Consider the following 25,387-nt stretch of genomic DNA (forward strand, 5'->3'; position numbering starts at 1 on the left):
AAGTTTCGAACAGAACCATCAGCAGAGAAGGTTATGCTGACTCTCTTTTGGGACGAAAAAGGCGTCATTTTGAAGCATTACATGCCTAGAGGGACCAATGTCACCAGTGCATCATACACAGATCTCCTAAAAAATCATCTGCGGACTGCAATCAAATCAAAGCGACACGGATTGTTGTCAGCAGGTGTCCTTTTGCAACATGACAATGCAAGGCCCCACACTGCCCGTACAACAGTTGCAACAATCACAGACCTACATTTTGAGTGTCTTCCTCATCCACCATACTCACCAGACCTTGCCCCAAGTGATTTCCATATGTTTGGACCACTCAAAGACGCAATGGGAGGAAAGAAGTTCCGTTCTGATGAAGAGGTATGCCACGTGGTGCATGAGTGGTTGCGCGGACTACCAAAAGAATTTTTTTCTAAAGGAATTTATGAACTTTGTAAGCGCTGGAGGACTTGCATTGAGTGTGGGGCAGATTATGTTGAAAAGTGATACAGCTTTGTACCACTTCTGCACAATAATAAAATTTAAAAAAAGATTTAAGGTTTTCATTTGACTCACCCTCATACATTCTCTTGTCTAACTGGAATACATAGTGATGTAGTTGATCTGTCATCATCCAGAACTGTATATTGCAGGTAACACGTCAGGTTCAATTATCTTTGTGTGTAATTCCAATGGATACATTGAACAAAAGAAATCTCTTTCGATGCAAAAGAAGAAGAGAATGGGAACTTTACAGCACATGTAGTGAGATCGATAAATATATTCCAAGTACTTTGAAAAATTAACCTACGAAAATTCTACAGACTGACTAATGAATTGTTTTATCTATCAACATTTACGAAAAAAACAGAAAAAGTAGGAAGAAACATTTCAGTACGAAGGCCAGACCGTTGCAGCAGTGAGCCAGATTAAACTGTGACTAGGCATGGCATTGTGCCACTTCTGTGATCTACAAGGTCAAAAATGAAGTCCTGTCACAATAGGACTGGTTGAGAGGCCATAAATACTGCTCGCTCCAGCTATACTATCTGTCACTGTCTGCGGCCAGTCATCAACAAGATGTAGGTCACGCTACCTACTTATTAATAGATGCTGCCTCCACTAGTTGTTGGACTATGTGCTTTGCTTAGTGCTGATGGAGCTGGGGGCAAAAACAGATGTTCCCATCCGGGTCCAATCTACTGGCTGATCCCTAGTGACTTCAGGATGCCTACCTGGGATCTGCAGTTTGCAGCTCTTGCCTCGGTGCTACCTGCATCTCACTTGCTGCCAAGCTGCCGCCTGGTTTGCACATATGTATTCTGCTACTGCAGGCTTGTGTTCACGGACCACTGATCCTGCATCCTAGGTCGAGTGTCCTTGGTTCGTAGGCCCACAAGCTACAAGCCGATCACACATTTGTCCCAAATGGTATGACTGACTAACTTAGGAGTTTGTTGACATGGCATGCCTTTTATCTGTCTGACCTGACACAGCTCTATAGTGGCCTTGTGCACTGGCCACCTCCTGCTACCAAATCTGAACCAAGCAATCACCACCATACAGAACCAGCCTGCACTGCTGACCTCAGCAAGACAAAGCTTCCAACTCCTGTACAAATTGAGACCAACAAACATGCTGTTATTTCTTTCAGCCTCTATGGTTCCACGATGATCTACCATCTGGTTCTATGTACCAGCTGCACTGTCAACCATCTTGCAACATCAATAAATCCTGCTATAAGGTCAATATAAACACTCGAGACATTCTGATCCTACTATACATGACTGCACAGAGAAAGTTTTCAAAGGAGACACACAATGCACGCTGTTGACATTTGCACTTTTAGGCTGATATTATTAGTGCAACACAGATGCAAAGGTAGGGGGGGGGGGGGGGGGGGGGAGGGAGGGAGATAAAAATCAAACTAAATGTAATTACTCTGTAACAAGCTGCCAGATGTACCTGGTCCCTTGGATTAAAATACTTAGAAAATATCTCTGAACAATCTCCAAAATTTTACTGGAAAAATTTGGGTTCACCCTGTACAGGAAACGAATATAAGAACCATAAAATTATAAAAAAATAGAATAATCATTCTATTAATTACGAAAATAAGAATGGAGGTAACCACACTTACCACAGGTGCATAACCTTGGAAGGCAGGATACCCTTGGGGTGGGAACTGTCCCTGAGCTGGTATGTAATTTATTATTGGAGCAGTCGGTGGTGGTGGCTGTACATATGGTCCTGGTGGTGGACCATGAGGAGGCTGCAAAATACGCGGTGGTGGTGGTGCAGGTACTGGTTGCATATATGCTGTAGGTGATGCATACGGAGGTGGAAACGTAGGTGGCTGATGATGAGGCATCATAGGAGCAGGTTGTGGAGGCGGTGGGGGTGGTGGTTGCTGAGGAGGCGGTGGGGGTGCCTCTGCATACACAGGTTGCTGGACATATCCTGCAACAAACAACCATAAAAGTAAATTAAGATACCATTCATGACTAAAAATTCTTAGATTTTTGTCAGTCTCCAATTTTTCTTTCTTTCCTTCACTTAATAGATACATCAATTCAGTCTCTAAACCAATTAACATATTTAAAAGGGATGAGAGTGTTTAAATATTATCACTAGAAGCAGGCAAGTAATAAATTTGTAAAAGTTCAGTACCAGGTGAATAATATCCATGAGGCTGCTGTGCATACGTAGGTCCATTGCTCTCTGGTAAAGACCGCTGCCTCTGAGATGAGTAACGTTTAGGCCTGTTCGCTGCATTTTCCTGTTGCATTCTTGGAGGAACAACTGCCTGCCTTCTTTCTGTATTTTGGTGGAAGTTTGGCTGGTTTTCTATAATAGAATTATTAATTATGAAACAATAAGTACTTTATACATTATTTTCTAACATATTAATGAAAGCAATTTTTCTTATTCCTAACAACTCTATAAGTATATTATACCAATTCAGTAAACTTCATTGAATTAAGCAAAACAATAAAAAACAAAAGAAAACAAAAAAAAATCACCAACATGGGGAAGCAGAAATTTAAACAACACTGTAAGATTAACGACTGACCTGGTTAAATGCAGCCATTAAGTTCATGCTGAACTAAATTAATCAAAGCAGTGAACACAAATAGTTAATGCAAGTTAAATTTTTCTCAGGCACTACTCACTGTTTGACCGCCTATTTTCTTTAGTCCCACGCTGTTCATTCAGGGAGAGCTGGCTTAGCTCCTTACTTGCATCATCCTGCGACCTCGTTATCACTTGGCTCTGTATCTGTTAAAGCAGTTTACCAAAATATTTTAAAGAAATCCAAGAAAAATATATAACTTGCAATTGATAAATGTGTGTGTGTGTGTGTGTGTGTGTGTGCGCAACCTGCCGGATACAGCGAGAAACTTCCACTTCCAAGGTTTGACTGGGGAGCCTGAATGAAGTGATGGGAGTGGAGTGGAGGGCATCATCCGACATTTGAACTTAAAATTACCTGGCAGCCACAAGATACATGACAAATAATACTGATGGAATAAAAAGTGATCACGTCTAATGATATGATGTAGAAAGAACCATGTCTGTATGGTGCAGTACATAGTACTGCAGTGCCAGTGGTGCAGGACATAGTACTGCAGTAAACACAGTGATGGCACATGTCATTCTGTTTGATACACGTTGACTGACATTTAACTCCTGGACCATGCTCCTTTTCTTCCATACATAATCATGTTGAATGCACATATACCATGTATGTATTTATATAAGATAATTTGATACCATATATGGGTGCTAATAATATGTCTCTTAATGTATTTATTCATACCCATGCACTAAATTAATCAATTATTTTTGTTAAGAAATTTTATCACTAAGTAATATACAAGGACGAATCCAAACTAACTGAGCCATTTACGATGACAATATTATAAAATTGATCGACTGCTGTTCACCATTTAGTGGAGATGTTGAGTCACAGACAGGGACAACAAAAAGACTGGTACACAACTAAGCTTTCGTTCAAAAGGCCTTCTTCTGAATTAGATAAGACACACACACACACACACACACACACACACACACACACACACACACAAAATGCAACTGATACACACGGATACACACGTGACCACTGGCTCTGGTTGCCGAGCCACCCAGAGACATTGGTCATGTGTATGTTAGTTACATTTGCGAGAATGTGTGTGTGTATGTCATCTAATTCAGAAGAAGGCCTTTTCACCAAAAGCTTACTTTTGTTGTGCCTGTCTGCCACTCAACGTCTCCACTGTGAGTGAGTAGCAATCTATCCTATTCATAGTATTGTTATTATTCTGTGCTAGATTTTCCATTGTTTGAGCCATTTGTAGTAAAATTTTTATTATTAAAAATTAATTCAGATTCCCTGCTTTCTTATTTATCTGTACCATTTTGTATCCTCCTTACCAATACACTTTTACAATCGGCCAACCAATTTGTAATGCCATTTTCAAAGACAGTACAACGACGTGATTGAAGCCAACTATGCACAAACCTTTGCACCAGTGCTTTTGTTGTGAAGTAGCTTTCTTGAGCAATCCAACCATGCAGTGGTGAGTCTGGGTTGCAGGATGAAAGTTAAAGGTCAGTCCAATGTGTATCACCCAATGTCTGTTGGACCACTGTTGTGGTGTGAGGTCTGCCATACAGTAACAACACACTTCTGTTCTAGTTGAACTCATAAGAAAGTTTACAGCAGTAGGCAGCATTAATGATCCCACATTCCTGCACTTCCACAACATCTTGAACATGACCTAACCAGCAGACAACCATGTCCTGCCTTGTATCAGTGACCTGCTGCCACTCGATACTTTCTTTTTTTTATTCAGGCTTGTAATTGTGGACCCATGTACCATCACATTTGACAGTTGCTGCGAAAAAATGTGTCATCTTCTTCCTCATATTTCATGAGGAGCATGCAAGAAATTGCAAACAGTGCTGTGCTTTGCTCTTCACTCAGCAATTTCGAGCACAAAATCTGACATATTCTGGAATCCTAACCCACTCCCAATGATTCTTGAGAGGTTTCAAGGACAGTTAAGTGCTGATCACTTGACAAATTCACGAATAGTTTTGATGTTCTGCACTCTGGAGATGACACAGGGATGGTGTAATTGGGCAATGTTTCAAACATTCTTTCCTCCTGTCTTGAACTCCTTACACTAATCCTTCACTGGGGACAATGACACTGTGTCTTTCCATGAACTTTGGAAGCAAATGGCAACACATTTTAGCAACATTAACAGTTTCAACCCTTAGACACATCATTATGATGCACTGTGCAACAGAAGAGTTTATCTCTCACTTATTCATCACAACACCCACTGAAAGCAGTGAGGACAAGATGTTCAAAAGTCAGTGCTCCCTGCAGATGTTCATACATCTAGTGGGTGCAAAGGCTAATATATTTAATCCACCTTTATCCAGTAAATTTGCTGATCTCAAAAGAGAAAAGGTGGGCATACACATATAGGGAGGTGAATTTTCCTTTATTCAGTTCTTACTCAGCTTTTCTGTTGAATTCTCAATGGGGAGCAAGTGGGTCATGTTTCCAAATTCTCATTAGGGCCTATCATAAGTGCAAGTTCTACTAATGTCATTATTATTCTTGAAATGATTTATCTTGTGTAACTGATTTTGTGGAATGAATGGTTCAGTAGGATCTTCCCTTAGCTGTTGCTTAAGAATTATCTTTTAAACTGTTCTAACTCATTTCAAAACCATTACAATAGGATTTAAAATACTATTCCTTTATCTGCAAGTATGTCCATTTCTTCATTACATCTGAATCCTCCACGTAGTTTGACTCAAATTAATTCTGTGTGTTTCATTTTACTGTTATACGGTATGTGCTTTTCTATTATGTGATTGATATTATTATTCACAGATATTCACCGGTAGATTGTTGTCAATGGCAATAAATTTATATTAGTGATTACCAAAATTTTGTTTACTGAAATGTTCATCAAAATTCTGTGTGGCTGCTACCTGATATACTTAACCCTTTTGCTGCTACAGATGTGCTCTCTACATTCCGTATTGCGATACCACCATGCAACCTACAAACTAAATTATTTGCTGGATGTATTCCAATCTCTGTCTTCCTCTACAGTTTTTGCCCTCTACAGCTTTTCCATATGTCCTTTTCCTCTCCATTTCTGCACAAAAGCTCCTCGTTCCTTACCTTATCACTCCACCTAAGTTTCAACATTCATCTGTAGCACCACATCTCAAATGCTTTGGTCCTCTTCTGTTCCTGCTTTCCCACAGTCCATGTTTCACTACCGTACAATGCTGTACTCCATACGTACATTCTCAAAAATTTCTTCCTCAAATTAAGGCCTATGTTTGATACCAGTAGACTTCTCTTGGCCAGGAATGCCCTCTTTGCCAGTGCTAGTCTGCTTTTGATGTCCTCTTTGCCCTGGCTGTCATTGATTATTTAGCTACCTACGTAGGAGAATTCCTTAACTTCATCAACTCTGTGGCCATCAATCCTGACATCAAGTTTCTCGCTGTTCTAATTTCTTCTACTGCTCATTATTTTTGTCTTTCTTCGATTCACTCTCAGTCCATATTCTGTACTCATTAGCCTGTTCCATTCAGCAGATCATGTAATTCTTCTTCACTTTCACTCAGGATAGCAACGTCATCAGTGAATCATATCACTGATATCCTTTCACCTTGAATTTTAATTTCACACCTGAATCTTTCTTTTATTTCCATCACTGCTTCTTCACTGTACAAATTGAACAGTAGGGGCGAAAGACTATGTCCCTGTCTTGTACCCTTTTTAATCTGAGCACTTGGTTCTTGCCCATTCACTTATTATTTCCTCTTGGCTCTTGTACATTTGTATATTACCTGTCTCTACCAATAGATTATCTCTATTTTCTCAGAATTCTGAACATCTTATGATTTGATATCTTTGCTTGATGAAGGACTGAATTCTTTTTCATTATCTGTCATACTTAGGTGTGCTGCATCAAATTAAGTAAACCATTGCACAAAATTTTAAAGAGTTTGAAGGGGCAAAAACATATTCCATAAACTTCATGTATGGCTGATTTTAGTTTCTACATTGCAGCGAATTAAATGTAGATAAGATATCAAAACTTTATTTAAAATTGAAAGCAAAATGATATGTCTCATTCCATTCTCGAATTATTGGGTTTTATATCTGACAGATGGTCGTGCGCAACATGCCCATTCACGTCCTTGCACATCGCAAATCATATTTCGTAAAGAATTCAATACATCGAAATGAAGTTTTCTGCAAATGACAGCACACAATGAGGCACATAAGTTGTATGGTAAGTACTCAAGATCTTTTTATTCACCGAGATATGGAACTAACTTGTGCACAGCAGTGGGAAGTCAGTGATTCAGGACACAGAGATGTCCACAGCAATGCAAGTACACACGTCCACAGCACTTTGAGAACAGCTTAGCAGGAGATGTATACACATCCACAGCAGTGAACAGGGTTAAATGTTTCAAGAAGGACTAAAATTATGCAGTAACATATTGGTGTCACCTACGGTAATTAATATTTTCAAATTATTGAGTATGTATTGCACTTCTTCCCATATATCCCTGATTTAATACAGACATTTTACTTTTCTGGTTAGCCAAGTAAACCCATAGGTCAATTAAGTGACAAGAGGCCCATAAGGAACTACAACTATTTCCTCACAGGCAGAGGAGAATAGAGTCAGGTTTCCTGCTAGGTGGCTTTACTACCTACAATTTTTAAACAACTGCCCAGCATCAAACTTACAGAAATAACACTTAGGTGATCCAGCAAACAAGCCACAACTGACCTGGTGGCAGATTGCTTCATCACCATGACTGCATGTTCACAAATAACACATTTTATTTAACGTTTACCTACCAGTGGCTGTCTAAATAGATAAAGCAGTATGTCATATCTTTTTAATAACAGCAAATTTTTTGAGATACGTATTACTTGAAACACCTATGCCGCAAATGATCTGGATTGTCTTGCATTTTGGTATATACTGGGTGTCTCTCATACAGGTAGTCATATGCCTTTCCTCTGGTGTTTTGTCAGATGTTTGCAATTTCATTTTTGCAGTGTGTAGCTGGAGTCAATCCAAACAAATACTGCTCATCATGTCATTCATCCGACTGCCACTGTTGATGGAAAGTGTCTCTTTGTTTCCCGTTACAAACAAAATTATTTATAAAGCAGAATTTGTGCTGATTCAATAGACTTGTTCCAAATTAGCTTATTGCAATAATTGTTTTATTATTATGCATTAAAAGGGCCAGTAAAATGCACAGAATAACCAGTATTCCAATAGCGATTGAGTAGTGCTGCTGCATAGTGGGAGCAGTCAGTGTGGATCAGTGTGGTTCTGTTGCTGCTGGAGTACTGGCTAATCTCAGTATTTCACTGTCCCTGTTAATACATATTGAAAAAAAAAATCAATACCATGCCAGATTAATGTGGGACAAATCTAGCAAATGGGCTTGTTAAATTCCACATGAAAATTGTTTTGCTGGTAACAAGAAACAAACTGACATTTTGCATTGGGAGTAGATGTCTCAAGTAAGTGCTCAGGGGCAGATTTGTTTAGGCTGACTCCAGCTACACATTGCGAAACTGAAATTGCAAATATCTACCTAAACAACACAGAAAAGGTGATTGACAGCTCTTAGAAAGGACATGCTGTATCTAGATCCCTCAACATTTTAATTCAACAAACCATCCTAAAATGTGCAATGGAGGTTATTTTGGAAACTCGCCCCCCCCCCCCCCCCAACCTTTCATTCCTTTCAAGTATGATATGCAGGAAGAGTAACTCTCATTATGTTCTCTGATTTACCATTTATTTTGTGATATGTGTCTGTGAGGAAGTAATATGTTGCTGTATGGAATGTACACTTTCAGTTTATCTATTTGTGCTGCGCTCACATAGTGTCTACTTTGGGGTTTGATGATCATCTCCAGGACAGTCTCTCACTTACCAAATGAACCCATGATGAAAAGCACCATTCTTCTTTATATCCTTCCTACCTCTTCAATTAACCTCCCAGACTTATGAGCAATACTCAAGAATCAGTTGAACAAGTGTTTTGTGAATAATTTCTTTTATGAATGAATTGCATTGTCTTTGGATTCTTCCAATGTATCTCAGCCTGGCATCTGCTTTCCTTACAACTAGAAAAAAGTCATGGTCAGTTTTGGATCTTCTTGGTGATCTTTAGATTGTGCATAGTATTCTAGGTTCTAAGCACACCCAATACAGCACAGTTCTTTAATTACATTTACAGCTTTCTTGCAAGGCGGTATATTAAAATGTTTATATCAGCAACCCAAAATTATTATTGGCGAGGTCAAATATTGTTCCCTGTGGCAGTCCAGAATGTGCTGTTCTTGGTCAACTGCTTTTATTTTTGAATCTGATTAATAAAATTCTTTTTAACATAAAATTACCAAATTCCTCTTGTATGTGTACAAAGTAGATAGTTACATTATACATACCACTTTTCCTTTCCTGGAACAGAAACACACAATATCTATATACATTATAAATTAAGGTCCCCCGGCACGTGTCTGCTAATCTCAGGAACTACTATGAGGATTTTGATACAGTTTTCATTAATACGTAAACTGATTCACAGGGAAGTTTTGAATATTTAATTCATAATTATAGAAATATGTATATTGTTATCTGCTCCATATTTTTTACGGCATTTATAGTGACGTCTCAGGGCAATGGTGGGAGCTAAGAGTTGGTCAGCTACAGATAATGCAGTGCCTGACCATATTACATATCTGTATCTATACATATTATAAAATGAATCCCCCCCACTATGTTTTCCTGTCTGTACGTGAAGGCTAATCTCAGGTACTATTGTAGGTATTTTGATAAAGTTTTCACTAATATACAGATTGATTCACAGGGAAGATTTGTGTGTGTAACTTCTTGCCACTATGCCAGACAAGTCATCTGGCCATAACTACCTCATATTACCAGCATGAAGGCACACAGGGTCACTAGTAGATGATAATTAATACATGATGAAAACATAATTACTGAATAAAGTATAGTATTCACATTCACACACACACACACACACACACACACACACACACACGTTCAACAAAACTTATAGTTCTTATTGCAGCCTGGACTTTTCCATTGATATACATTATGAAAAATATATGGATATCACTACAGAGATAGTCATTACATGGAAATAATCTCATCTATCATGTGGAATACAAGAACATTAATTGCAGTCACAGCAAGTTGGAACGAAGGAAAATTTGGAGTTCATCGACAACAAGGTCATTTAGAGACTGTGCATGAAACTTGGTTGAGTAAAGGATGAGGAAGGAAATCAGTTGTGCCCTTTACAAAGGAACCATCCCGGCATTTTCCTGGAGCAATTTGTGGAAAACCAAAATCGGGATGATTGGACAGGCATCTGAACCATTGTTCTACAAATGCGAGCCCAGTGTGCTAACCACTGCGCTACCTTGCACGGTGATAGATAGAATGAGAGTGTTAATGAGTCATTCCTGTGTAACTCACAGATTTTGAATGTTCTTGTCCTCCTGCTCAAGCTGATAAAAAACATCCAGTTCATTCATACATAAACTAACTATCCAAATAGTGAAGTGAAAGTGAATATTTCTTTTTAACCTTACAGAGCATTAAGCGCAGAAGAGATGCTCGAAAGATATCTTGCTTAACTATCATTACTAAGAAATATCACAGTGAACGAATACTGCATCAAGTTGCAGAGAAATTACATTTCTGTAATGGCCCAGCAGATGAGTGAAAAGTACACTTCGCACCTTACAAGACCCAGGCATATCATATCTACATGTTAGATGGTTTAAATGAATAATGGGCTGTCATAAGGGCAGTCTAGCCATTTACTGTTTATCACTGAACTCGATTTTAGAAACATACATTACATGTCACCATGACAATGTGTGGCATGCTATGGCACTATCATATCTGATGGCATCATTAGAATGAAAGACAGAGAAAGAGAGAGAGAGAATCAATTGTAAACCATACTGATTATGATAAATTTGTGTAACAATCACAATATGGATCCTCACAGCGAGACTAACTACAAACTTTCTGGATAACAAACTCAACAATTTTACATGTATACTGAACAAAGAAATAAAGATTATCTATAGGCCCAGACAACCGCATTATGTACATATATATTGAAAAGTCTCAAATACATTTTACACTCTGTGAATATTAATGGCCCACTCTTATTTAAAAATCAAAAATGATTTTAAAAAGTCTCTCCAGCAGAAAGTAAGAACGCTATGCACCAGAAGCTAGTGAATCTCTCTGCCTCAAAACACATTCTTGCTTGTATCTCAGAATCTATTCATCACAACACATGATGGTGAGAAGAAATTTTCTTCACAGAAAAAAATAGTAGTCTCTCACTGATGAGTCACTACATAGCACAGATGACCTTTGAACAGAAATAATTTGTGTGCCTATGCACTCTGAGTGAAGCAGTGGATGGGAAAGAGAATATACTGTTATGGATAGTAAGTAAAGCTATCCGCAACCTGAAGCTTGGTTTGTACAACAGAGTGCTTTACTAGGCAATGTCCTAATAGAGGTGGTATGTCCTCGCCTTTTTTCAACATATGAAATTGTGCACCCAGTCAGTTGTAAGGGAAAGTACAGTTAATTTAACATTGAGTCAGAGTCATTTGGCAATTTGTCACTTTTTACATTACCAAAAATCATTGCAGGTGAAAGAAGTGATTTTAAAAAATGTAGGACCAACCAAAGATTGAACCCTAAACCTGGATTAACCCTTTAACTGCTCTGGATGTGTTAACGGGCGCGCCTCTGTACCTGTCCCTCTGTGCTCTGAACATGTTTACGCGCGCCACCAGTCCTTCTACCTGGTACTCTGAACGTGTCTGTTCAGAGCACACAGGGACAGGTACAAAGGCATGCGCGTTAACTCGTCCGGAGCAGTTAAAGGGTTAACAGTCTCAGATTTAGCCACTCAGACATGACACAGGCATATTTTAATACTGAAATGTGTGTAGCTTTATCAGATATACAGAATATGATATTTACTTATTAATGCTCATTCAAGTTTATTTCTGCTTCATATTTTAGAATAAATTATTCACTATGAACAACAAACTGACCATGCACTATATTCAGTGCATTAAATTCACCACTTTTAACTTTACTTGTCAGAGGTTACTGTCTTACCATCAATAAAGATGGAGGGTGAAATACTTACAAACACAGGATAGAAAACAATTTTTGTGGTGGATGAGGCAATTTAACTACTGTGTGGAACATACAGAATAATATGTAATCTCCAGAGCTTGCGTTTCTACATCAAACTTAGAATTTATGCTCACCTGATAGCCAGCACCTCCACTTTCACTGCTGCTGCCTTCATCATGAGAGGATACTCTTGTTTCAGACAGGCTTCGTCCATCACTATTGGAATGATGATGCACGGCCGCTCCCCTGCCACCGTGACCAGCTTTTGAGGTTCCACGACCACGAGATCGCCGCCCACTTTCTCCCCCTATTGTCACACTACTATCATTTGTTTCACAGATCGCACGTCCCCTACCCCGATTTGCCCCAGTACCTTTCCACTTACTACTATTTTCTTCCTTTTTATCATCTTCAACAATAATTTGGCTTTTATTTGTTGTACATAGTTGGTGTGAATTTTTCCAGGTAGGGGGTTGAGACTTCTGAATCATTTCATCCTTTCTGTTTTCTACATTATTCTGATTAGTGTCCTTCTTCCATACATTACAGTTTGTAATAGTGATGGTACCACCATCTTTTCCTGAGGTCGCTTGTCTTTCTTCGTTCCTATGAACAAATCAAAATTTGTCTTTTTACCATAATTATAGTTTTTTTTCTGTGTGCAGACTGAGTATTTAATGGGTTTCAGTTTGGTAACTGCACAGTCTTCAGATGTATATAGAACTACAGGGAAAAGCTCATTTTACCCTAGAGAAATTTTAAGGTTGTAAGAACAGGAATGAGGGGGAAATTTAGTACAATTACAACATTGTACTACGGTTGCAATATAAAATATGGCAACTCTGTTTCTACCATTCTGTGGAAATAAATGAATAAGTTCGGTAGCAACAAAGGCTCTAGTGATTATTTAGTTGAAAAATTTATCAGTGGCAAAAAATTCATAGATATATGTTACTTTTAGATGTTATTGTCAACAAGAAAATAGTTACTGAAGTGCTAAATTAGTTATTTTTACATTAATCCTTTTCTGAAATGGGGGAAATACACACCTGCAGCAGAAGCAATACCTACCAATATTCCATTCTTTACATTCATTGCCTTGACAGCTCTACAATATACAACACATTTCCATTGTTTTTTTATGAAATTTAAAGAAATCAATAGTTCATAAAATTGACAGTGCTTCATATTCATTACCCACGAAAGTGTGAATTCATAACTGACCTGCACGAAAATTGTTAGTATGCAGCAACTGCACACAAAACTATATTATTTATAAAACACTCAAAGCAAACTCTTGAACATCCACAAAAAATAGGATGCAACATGCCTGTCAAGTATTATACCAAGTAGTCTTACCTGTTTTGAACTCCCTTTTTATCCAGCGTTGGTGAAGGAATACCCTTAACACGCTGGTCAACAACCCTCTCCTCCCCCTCTGACTGAGATGAGATTTGTTGCTGTTGGTGTTGGTTTTGTTGCAAAGGAGGGAATTCCTCAGTATTACGACGCCCTCCTCTTCCCACCACACCTCCTCCACGACGTCCTCCACGTAAACCAAGAGCAGCTGCTGTTTTAGTATAGGCATCTTCATCCTCCCAAGTGCGTGTGTATTTATTTGGACCTCGGCTATAAAGAAAGTAATAAGGAGACATTTTACTTTGTGTATTTGGTCTGTGTTATAACTATACTTAATTTACATATAAATGTTGTGAATCCAAGAAGTTTACATCTAACAGATTACACAAAATATTTTCCAAATTTCATACAGTAACATATAATATTTGAACAAACACCATCACTTCATAGGCTTACTGTCATGGGAGACAGCACCAGAGGCTATAACCTCTCAGACAGTAGATTCAAACTGCAGAAATCTTTGAGGCTTGCCTTCCAAACAGAGTCCTGCAACCATGATCCAAATTGACTTCTGCAACTGTGAGACTGTTTTTTTCAGGGGAGAAAGGGGGAGGGCAGAGGGAGGGAGAGATAGATAGGGGGGAGGGAGAGATAGATAGGGGGGAGGGAGAGATAGATAGGGGGGAGGGAGAGATAGATAGGGGGGAGGGAGAGATAGGGGGGAGGGAGAGTGTTTCTCATGGTGTATATATCTCTCTTATCAGTATGTTATTATCAGTTATTGGAAAATTCATACAAGAATATGTACATAAGATGGAAAGGACTCTCAGTCAAGTGTCATTGCAAAGGATTTAAAACTGAAATATTTGCGAATAAGAATTATATATTTATTCACATTCTTCAAATTTAATTTCATTAGTCCACATTGTGTACTACCTTACTATCACTGGTTATGAATGCAGTTTTCCTTGTTTCATAATTCTGATTACTAGTTATGCATAACTTTCTCAGTTGTGCATAACTTTCTCTGTTAAGTGGTTTCAATGAACATTTACAGAACTGTGCAGATTACATGTTATATTTCAATAAAGATATGTATTCATGCTTACCCATAACGCCTTCTCCTACGAGCACGAGGTGGGGCTTCTTCATTACGAATGTCATAGCCATAAATTGCTACCAGTTCTTCTCTGGACTTTGGTGTCTGTTCATCTTCATTGTATCTATCATGACTCCAGCGATTCTCATTTTCCTTCCACACTTTCTTCTTATCAGTTGCCTGAATTTCCTTCCCTCGTTCACTTTCTTTATCAGCTGCTTCTTCATCACTATGAGAATTTGAATTTTATCATTTACATTTGCTGTTTAGATTACTGTAAATGTATTTTTATGTATTGTTTGGAGTCTCGTTGATGACCTGACAGATACTAAAAATATTCATAATTCATATGTAAACTAATGTTTATGAAATTTGCACAACACATTTTAAAATATCCACATGAAAATATCTACACGAAATTCAATTCTTTACATAAACTTAAGTTATTTTCACCATCCTTCCTTTTCTGGCCTGTAACAAACCCACAAGAAAACATTCACCATAGACTAATAAAAATTACACATCCAGCACACTCCGTGCAGTTAAGGAGCAAACACACCAATGAAACTGATGTCCGCTGAAAATAGTCATTACACATGAAATGGTGCAACCCAAACCAACACCTACACTCCATGCCCTTGCAGATATGCTGCCAGATCAGAGATAAAAACTGGGCACAATCAGTGAATGTAACAAGCTTCATGTCCCAAACTCACAACAGCATATCCAATTCAGAGCATCCTCGATAATATTTCGTGTTTCTGTCTGAGGGGCCACAGACCTGTGTAGGGAAAATGAAGTTCTTCTGTTGCAATGTCGATCCTTTCTGCAGGAGGAAGCACAGAAACGGAGATTAAAGTTTTCCTGAGGTTACCATCGTAACGGCTATGACGACCCCATTATACCAACGTCATGGAGATCTGGTGTCATTTCACAAGATCCTATCAGGTCACACCAGAACTAGGACTACCCTACACAGATTGGGGCATCATTAATAGCCTTGAGTATGACTGCAGTGCAGATCGTGTACCAGATTGTCCAAGAGGAGATAATCTGAAATATGGAATGATGTCTCAAACTACAGCTGAAGCTGCTAACTTAGTATTAAATACATATATTGATCTACAAACGTGGAATGCTGTCAAAGGTATGACTGGTCAAAATGTTCCCTCTAGAATAACTGAGAATGTTCTGAAATATTATAGGATTGTCCAAAATGTCCACGAGGTTCTTGAATATCCTATTATGTTTCGTGAGGATAAATTCAGCTCAGAATGGTATATGCAGGCAATGGAATAGACATGTGTCAGTATATTTTTGGAAATCGATTAGAGTGTATTAAGGGAAAATAAAAGTGATAGTAAAATACATTTAAGTGCAAGTGCATTGTTTAAGGTAGTGAACAGTGTATTAAATACAGTAGAGTGTTGATTATCCGAAGTAATTGGGGGACATGGGTGTTCGAAAAACTGGTTTGTTCGGATAATCGAACTGTACATGTTTATTTGCCAAAAAGAAGTACTGTAAAGTAAATTTATTCATAAAAACAGGCATCTCTTTTAGTATTACAAAGTAACATACAAAGGCAATTTCAGTAGGAATATATAGCATGTGGCACAGTTTATTAAACAAAAATATATACATATTGCATACGCATTTTGCATGAACAATACACACAGTATACAAAATTAACGTTTAAAACAATCCTTTATTTTGGTCTGTCTAAGCAAGCCTACATGCTTAAAAGCAGCTAAGTCACGTACTTTTTTCATTACAGATATCTGAAACTGGTCACTTTCATCTTGGGCTTCAAACCATCACAAGGCAGTATTTAAACAAGTGAATGTCTCAGAAGCTGTTGGTATACTTTCATCTTCACTTTCTGGAGCACTGATTGATGAGATGCTGGTGGCGTCATCTTTATCAGTGACGACGTTTACAATCTCACTGTGCTGCATGATTTGGTGTCCTGGATCTGCATCATCAATATTCATACATTCATGAACGTCTCCTTCATCACATTCGTGGAAATCTATTTCTTTTAGCACACCGAGAATTTCAGACATATCATTCTGTTTGTCATTTTCAATCATACCTTGTGAATTTTCTTGTGTGTCCAAAATTTTATTCCAGGCTTTCTTCAAATTATCTTCCTTTACACTATTCCATGCAGCGCTGATCATGTAGGGCGCGTCTTTCAAGACAATATGCTTATGATTTCTTAAGAGGCTTTATTCTCCATCCTCTTCTCTTTCTAACAATAACTTATGCAACAATTATTTCCTGTAATATCGTTTGAAAGTCTCAATAACGGCTTGATCCGTGGGCTGTAATAAGGAGGTTACGTTAGGTGGAAGAAATATTACCTTTATGAACTCGCCTTTTTCGTTTAAAATATCACATGATGGACGAGTTGCTGCGTTGTCAAGGAAAAGTAGTGTTTTCTCCCTCTTCCCATTCTTTAGCTGATGAGCTTTTACGCCCTCCAAGTTTTTCGTTGAACTGCATTGCCTTCTCACACAGAATGGGAACTGAGATAGGTTCTTCTTCCGATCTCTTTTGTGTAAACCACTTGTAAACAGCATCATCTAGATCTGTGTTAGTGGCGAGCTTCATAGTTTTACGGCTTGTTGATCCATCAGTAGAATCAAGCATAGCTATAAAATTTGCTATGCTCGTCTTTTGTTTTTTTATATCCGTGATTGTCGACTTCCCCACCTTGTACTCATTGGATAAAGTGGTTGCGATTCACCTTCTTCTAACCTTTTAATAATGTCGTACTTGTCCCTCATAGAAAGGACAACACGTTTACGTTTAAGCATTTTGTATTGTCAAGTTCACTTCTTCACGCAGCAGCACGCAAGTGGTCATAACAGAGAACAGAAGGTGACTGCACTGTGAGAAGCTCTTCTTAGGGGCGCGCAATCCTTCAAACTGCGTGGAGCGGCACGCCTCAACTCTAAGCTGGTGCATAGTTGTTGCTGTGAACAGCTTCAATACTGCCGCTACTTCTACTGCCAGTGCCAAGCCGACAGAAGTGTGCTGATTGTTGAAACACAGCGACTGGCGGCTTGGCCGGTCAGCAGCACCTTGTGAAGGCCCCATTAGAAGCAATGTTCCGCCAGCGGTGGCCCAGTGCGGCGACTACTGTGGGAAACTTGGTTTGGGAGTGAGGGGGATGATGGACGGTAGGGTGGGAGAGTAACAGGCGCGAGCGAGTACACAGTTTGGTTGACCAACGTTTGGATAATTGACACTCTACTGTAATATTAAAAGGATGCGGAACTGTAAAAGAGGAGATCTTGCCAGTGGTGAAACAGAAACAACAGCGAAGATGTGAAACATATGCGGAGGGAGAAGCAAGTTTAGATTCACAATGGAAGAAAATGAATAGACTGACAGAAAATTTAATGGATAAACAACAAGATGACATTACAGATGATCAAATGGGACACTTAGCAAGCAGAAAGAGAAACTGCTGAAGAAACAAGAACACAAAAGGGAAAGTGCAAAGGAAAGTTAGAAACTACAGTTTGGCAGGTGAAGTATTCTTTTACAATCTTACTAAAGAGTACATCAAACACAGACATGCTGTCATTAGCAGTGCCAATAAATTCAGTAAGAAATTGTAATAAATGTGTCTCATGAGTGAAAAAATTCAATTAGTACACTGCTGGAAGTGTCACAAACAGAATTATTTCATTACCCACATCAGTTGGTGCTCTTTCCATGAGTAGTGAAGAACATATATAAAATACTGCACTTCTGATTAAAGGACAATCTCCCATTGCCAAACATATCTCGTAAATATTTTCAAGAATATCTCATTAGCAATGAACAAACTGAAGTTGATCAACGTTGCTCAAACGTAAGTGGACTGAGACGGAAACTACTCCAAGAATTGCAGAGGATTTTACACATATACAATCGATTGGTCCACACATTCAAAACAGCACTGGATCAAATGGTATCCGATGGGTATAAAGTTGTGGTTCAGGCCTAGAAAAGACAATAAGCCAACCTCACTCCCAGGTGCAAGAATATTGTGGTCAACTATTAGTAACCATGGGCTTATACACCAATTTGAGCTAGTTACTTCAAATTTCAAAACAAAGCATTTCAGTGATTACTCATGAAACTGGGAAATACTTAAGGGAGATTCTTCGTTGTTATGTGAAGGTTAATTAACTTTCAATGTGTCATTTGTACATTATTTTATAAAAAAAATTGTTTACGTGACTTTAATCATGAAAAATTACATGTAGATTAACATTTCCAAACTCAACGAATTTTGGAATTTTATAGATGTCAAAAGCCACTGGAGTGGAGGTTGTCTTTTTCAATTTTGAATTTTTTGCGTCATCAATGTCCTTTATTTCTATTTCTTGTAGTTTGCTAAGGAGCTACACATACTCTATCATATCTTTTGTTCAGAGTTTAAGCTCCTCAGTTGTTATGTTAAATTTAAGTCACCACAGCATGAATATTAGTCCACAGTTTTCTTATACACTTTTCATAAATTTCTGGCTTATTCTTCTGTTTTCATGCATCAACACTTATATCATCTTATTATTTCCAGTAATACGATTAGAGACTTTTTACCTAATACTTGACACCCATGGCATCACATCACAAATTTTATTCAGATAATCTATAGAAGCAGCATTCCATACAACTTTTCTTTGACTGTCATTATCTATAAATTTAAGTGTGCTCGCTTGGTGTCAACAGACATTACTGGACATAAATTGCCTTAAAGCATATCCTCAACACACTACACAATGGAACACGCATGGGCACCAGCTGCCTGTCATCCACTAAAAAGGGCAAAGATTCCCACCAATGACGGGAAGCAATGTGCTTTACGCGTGGCCTCCATTCCCAGGAAATAACGCATGCACAAATGCACATGTGTAGTTGCATTGATGGAAATTTATGTGCACGTGCAAAAATGAATAGAAAAAGGCGTCATGCAGATGCACCTTTATGATGCACTTTCATATCTATTAATGCTTATAAGATGAGAAGATGGTTACCATTTCAATTTGAAACAAGTGAACCCACATATAGGTGCAAAAACAAATAGAATAGTAACTTCAAAGGAATTACAGAATGAGTTTCTGTAGTGCTCTTTAATGTTTCTGGATCTTCTTGTACAATTTAGAATGTTTTGAATATCTAAAAAGTTTCATAGTTTTCCTTAAATTTATTTAAGAGTACTTAACAGTATTTTTGAGAGTGAAAAACTAACATATTTTTTTTTTTTTTAGATTTTTTAAAATGTTCATTTTTATGATGTTCTCAAGTGATGTGGAATGTTCTCAGAACACAAGTGTAAATATAGACCAATCAAAGCAGATCATTTGCAGCTAATAACTAATAAAACTTACACATCTTCTGCAACAGTTCTGTCATCGTGCTCATAGAATGTACCCTTTTTTGGTATGTATTGGGGATTTCTTCTGTCTTCATCATCATCCAGTTTCTTTTCCTTGGGTGGTACACTCTCCTGGAATAACAACAATGTGTCAACTGAATTTTAATAGTTTGTAAATGTGGAAATAATAAACTGAATTTCTTTTTTTTTTTCATTCACAAGGCTGATTCTGCAAACAAACAGAGAAGCGTAATACTGCCTTTTAAACAGTAACTGGAAAAAATCATTTACCACTGCAATAATCGAAATCCAAAAAGTTACAAAGTGAAATGGCAGATGGCAATTTCAACTCTGTATGGTTTCTCCAGCTATTTTTCCCACTTTTCTACACATAAGTGAATAGGTAACAGCTGACGGAAACAAGGGAAAGGAAACAATGGAAGACAAATGGATAGGTCTGAGAGATGAAATAAAGAGGCCAACAGAAAATCAAATATACAAAAAACACAAGGCCCCACAGAAAACATTCGATAACACAAATTAAATTTCAGAACTATTTGTTTCTCCCTCAGGGAGGAGACAGGGGCAGGCTGGGAAAGACAAGAAAGGTCATTCAGATCCCATGATGTGAAGGACCTACCTTTAGCAAGGACAAGGCTAGATGACAACAAAAGGGGAGGTGAAGAGAGTGTATGAAGCCAGAGACAGCACAGTGGTAAGTACTGTACTTCAGCCCAGTGATGGTGAGAGTGAGAAGTACAGCTAGAATAAAAAGAACAAAACAAACAGTGCAATTACAAATGAGGAGGAAGGGGGAAAAAAGAAACAGGGGAGAGAGGAGAAGGAAGACGTAAAAGTAAATGCACCAAATAAGATAGTTAACAACATGTAATAAATAAAAAAGTTATCATAATGAAAAAGGAGACAAGAGAGGGACGTCTTTACAGAAGTCAAGTACAGGACTGTGTCGGGATGCAAGGATGTGTTTATGGGAAACTCCCATCTCCGTACTTCAGTGGAAGTAGTATTGTGTGGGGAGGATCTCCAAACAGCCTGTGTGTTATAGGAGGCACTCAATTCCTTGAGTCATGCTATAGAGCTTGTTCAACAGCTGGGTATTGAGTGTACCCAAAGAGGACAATTCTTCAATGCTGACTCATTCGATCGGCCAGTTAAGTAGTGCAGAGGGGACAAGTTAGTTGATAAACTTCATGTGTACTTTTTCAAGCTGCTCTGTCTTTGATATTATAGGGTTCACCATTTGTGCAGCTAGCTGATGTATGTGGTTGTTGGTGGGTGCAAGGGACAGGTTTTATAGTGGGAAAGGTTGCGTAGGTATGAACCTTGGGGTTAAAGATAAATGTTTGACTAAGGTGCTACAAAGGTTAAGATGGTGACAACGGGTGATGTGGGAAGGATATCAGGGACAGAGCATCTCACTTCAAGGCTTGACTTCAGACAGTCACAGCCTTGGAAGAGTAGTGTATTGAGGCATTCAGAGCGTCAGTGGTACTGGGTGACAAGGATGGTGCTTCACAGTTTTTTTGGAGTGAGAGCTGTATTAGAGTGTGAGAAAAGGATAGTATCCAGCAGATTTGTTTGTGCATAATATCTGTGCAGTAGTTGCAGGAAATGCTTGCTTCCCTACAGCCTATGTGTCTGCAGCAAATGTATCTGCTGTACCACAAAACCCCTCAACACTTCACTAGTAAGTCTTATCAGGTAGATCTTCTCCCACTACTCTGGGGATGAGAATTTACCCTAAAACACATTCTTGCATTCCAGAACCTTCCTGGACTTAACATCTATAAACACATCCCTCTCAACTCCTTTTTTTATTTTGTCATTATAGTGTTCACATATTTTTAATTACTAAATCTTTATTACATTCTTTACTGTTTTCCTTCTTCCTCATTTTTTACTTTTCACCTAGTTCTGAACTGCACAACTCATTTCTCTTCCTCTGAAGCTATCCTTATGGCTTACTCTTTTGGAGGAAAAATAAAAGAAAGCTTTGAAGAAAAGAGAAACAATAGTAAAAATATAAAGAGCTCAGATGAAAAACCAGCACTAAGCAAAGAAAGAAAACTGGAAAGGTGGAAGGGCTATGTAAAGGAAAGAAACTAGCATAATATTATGAATAAAGGAAGACAGTAGCGAAGAAGAGATGGGAAATACACTGTGAGAATAATTTGACAGTGCACAAAGGACCTAAATTGAAACAAGTCCCTGGGAAAGAGGACATTCCTTCAGAATTATGGGGGACATTCAGCCATGACAAAACTATTCCATCTGGTATGCAAGATACAAGAGCAAGGCAAAACACCCCAGACTTCGAGAAGAAATGAATAATTCCAAATGCAAAGAAGGCAGGTGCAGATAAGTGTTATTATTACCAACTGAAATGTTTTTGACACTCTTCTTATGTGTTTGAAACTGAGTTGGAACACACACACTTTATCTGTCACCTGAAGTATCGTGTGTTAATTTACCCTTCACGTAACTTGGTCGTCTTTAATTATCTTCTTTATGTGGAGGTCCTGCACAGCAGGATCGCCTTAGAACCGTGTGTAGCTCTGGAAAGACTTCAATTCTTCTCCTTTGCAGCTGTTATTGGTGAAAAGAGAAAGATATCTACTCTAATTAGAAATGCTGTCAACATTTCATCATTGACTGTTTTGCATTTTTTTCAAGGGGTGTACAGGTCACAATTACTTCATAACTTGGAGCAGATACAATATAAATTAAATATAACATCTGCCTTGAAAGCTTGACAAGAGGTAAAGGTATCTCATTTTTTAGAGCTACAGAAGACTGGAAAGAGGTGTCAAGGTCAAACTCAGGGAAGAACAATTCAGGTTCCTGAGATGTGTGAACATTATAACGAAGCAGGGTTGCCCACTGCTATCCCGTTTTGGTTTTACACTCCTTCAGTAACTTAGTTAAGCAATGGACTTTTTACACTCCTTCAGTAACTTAGTTAAGCAATGGACTTTTATTTTTTTTCATTTTCACTACTCAGATTCCGACTACAGATTCTGTGGCCTTCAGCCTCATAGTACAGAATTCAGAAATAGTTTAAATAAATTTTCCCTAGTAAAATCTATTATTTCGATACATTCTAATGTCTATTCTGAAAGTAATGAGCTAATCAGTTTTATTGGAAATGCATACTATTAACAGTTATGGACAATGACGTATATTGTGCAATACATATTAAGTAAAATTCGAGTGAGCTAATAGATCGAATTCAGCTATAAGACTGCATCCAAAAGAAAGCCTAAATTTTACTGGTTCCAGCAAAGTGTTTAAATTAACCTAAAGTCTATTAGTTAAATAGATATTAAGACTTAAAATCTGTAGCCTGTATGACTTTCAGTGCCAATTGTGACCAAACTACCAAATAATTCCGAGATCTGTTTCGATACTTTTGCTACCTTTATTTTTCTACATAAAATAACTCCAGTCTCAACTTTGTAAGTGCATTAATTAAGAATTAAGTAAATTTGAATATGTAAAAATTATTGTTCAAAAGGGCTGCCGTGGTTATAAGTCGGGAATTCCCACGGCGGATGCATAAGTTAGTTCTGCGTATTTAAATTGATACAGCTCACTCATGTTATTTAAATAATAAAACCCAATAGTTAACTTCAAAACCAGTTAGAAAGGATCATTTTAAACCTGGGAAATTATAAACTATAATATATTAACAGGAATAGTCAAATATTCAAGCGCTCATCTATATAAGGTCCGAGCTGGTGCAGTTCTCAGTTAGTTCTCGGTCAGATTCTTATGGAGCAAAAGTGCGGCAAGTCGGTTAATTTTTCCGGTCGGTATCAAAAAAGTGTAATTGTGAACATTGTTATAGACTGGAAGTTTTTAACCTACCTAATGTGACGATTAAGTGTAAGAGGCCTGGTCACATGAATATTGTATGTGTGAGTGATAACAAATAAATCGCACTGTGGTTGTCATAAATGTTCAACAATGAGTACGGTCTTGACTTTTGATTTTGGAAAACTTAATCTAGGATCCTGGCTTCTTAATTTCAGTGTGTTTTATGTGAGACGGATGCAGCTACCGGGAAGACAATATTGAATAAACAAAGCAAGGTAGGTCGAGAACACTGCGCACTATCTACTGGGTGAGGAAATGTTTCAATACCGGTACATCCGGTTGTGACGTGAACTTTAAGTGGCACTAATACAAGGATACAGCCAGGCACGTTACAACACACGAGCCAATACAAACCCTAGGACTTATCTTAGAACATAGTCTGAAGAAAGATAAACTTACTTGGCCAGCATTTGTGGATTTAGAGAAAGCTTTTAACGATACAGACTTGAATATATACTTTGAAATTTTGAAGGCAGTAGGAATTGCAAAAAATGGAGGATAAGATTATCTACAATTTGTGCAGAAACCAGACTGAAGTTATGGGAGTTGATGGACATTAAGGGGAAACTGTTGTTGACACAGGGATAGGCTTACCCCAGTTACAGATTCTTTGCAGTAAAGGCAATCAATTTGGAAAGCTGATTAAAGATTAAAATAAAGAATAAAATCTTCAAGGTTTGTCGATGTCATTGTATCCAGAATGAGATCTTTTCACTCTGCAGTGGAGTATGTGCCGGTATGAAACTTCCTGGCAGATTAAAACTGTGTGCTGGACCGAGACTCGAAAGCGGGACCTTTGCCTTTCGTGCACAAATGCTCCACCATCTGAGCTACCTAAGCGCGACTCACGCCCCATCCTCAGGAATGCTAGTTCTGCAAGGTTCACAGGAGAGCTTCTGTGAAGTTTGGGAGGTGGGAGATGAGGTAATGGCAGATCGAGGGCTGTGAGGATGGGGCATGAGTCGTGCTTGGGTAGCTCAGATGGTAGAGTACGTGCCTGCGAAAGGTAAAGGTCCTGAGTTCGAGTCTCAGTCTGGCACACAGTTTTAATCTGCCAGGAAGTTTCAATGTCATTGTAATTGTAATTCTGTCACACAAATGGCTAAGGACTTGGACACTCAGTAGAATGGAATCGACAGTGTCTTGAAAAGTAGTTATGAGAATACCATCATCTAAAGCACCACAAAGCCAATGGCATGTTGTTGAATTAAATCAAGTGATGCTGAGGGAATCAGATCAGGATGTTAAACACCACTAGTAGATGGATTGTGCTATCTGGAAAGCAAAATAACTGATAATAACTGAAGGATAGAAAATCCAGCCTGGCAATAGTGAGAAATGCCTTTCTGAAATAGAGAAATA

At 38.2% G+C, this 25,387-nt stretch overlaps 1 protein-coding gene across 1 annotated transcript in view; it reads right to left on the reverse strand.

The window, feature by feature from the left end:
• Positions 1 to 25,387, reverse strand: part of LOC124619343 (protein CASC3-like) — a 110,752-nt gene that overhangs the window by 48,342 nt on the left and 37,023 nt on the right. The window contains exons 3-9 of the mRNA XM_047145660.1: positions 20,142 to 20,260; positions 14,762 to 14,980; positions 13,653 to 13,922; positions 12,428 to 12,899; positions 3,165 to 3,270; positions 2,662 to 2,838; positions 2,132 to 2,451 (exon numbers count right to left, since the gene is read on the reverse strand). Coding sequence (XP_047001616.1) covers positions 2,132 to 2,451; positions 2,662 to 2,838; positions 3,165 to 3,270; positions 12,428 to 12,899; positions 13,653 to 13,922; positions 14,762 to 14,980; positions 20,142 to 20,260 — 1,683 coding nt within the window. The remainder of the gene's footprint in view (positions 1 to 2,131; positions 2,452 to 2,661; positions 2,839 to 3,164; positions 3,271 to 12,427; positions 12,900 to 13,652; positions 13,923 to 14,761; positions 14,981 to 20,141; positions 20,261 to 25,387) is intronic.

The sequence above is a fragment of the Schistocerca americana genome, chromosome 6 (assembly GCF_021461395.2).
Source record: "Schistocerca americana isolate TAMUIC-IGC-003095 chromosome 6, iqSchAmer2.1, whole genome shotgun sequence".
Lineage (NCBI taxonomy): Eukaryota > Metazoa > Arthropoda > Insecta > Orthoptera > Acrididae > Schistocerca > Schistocerca americana.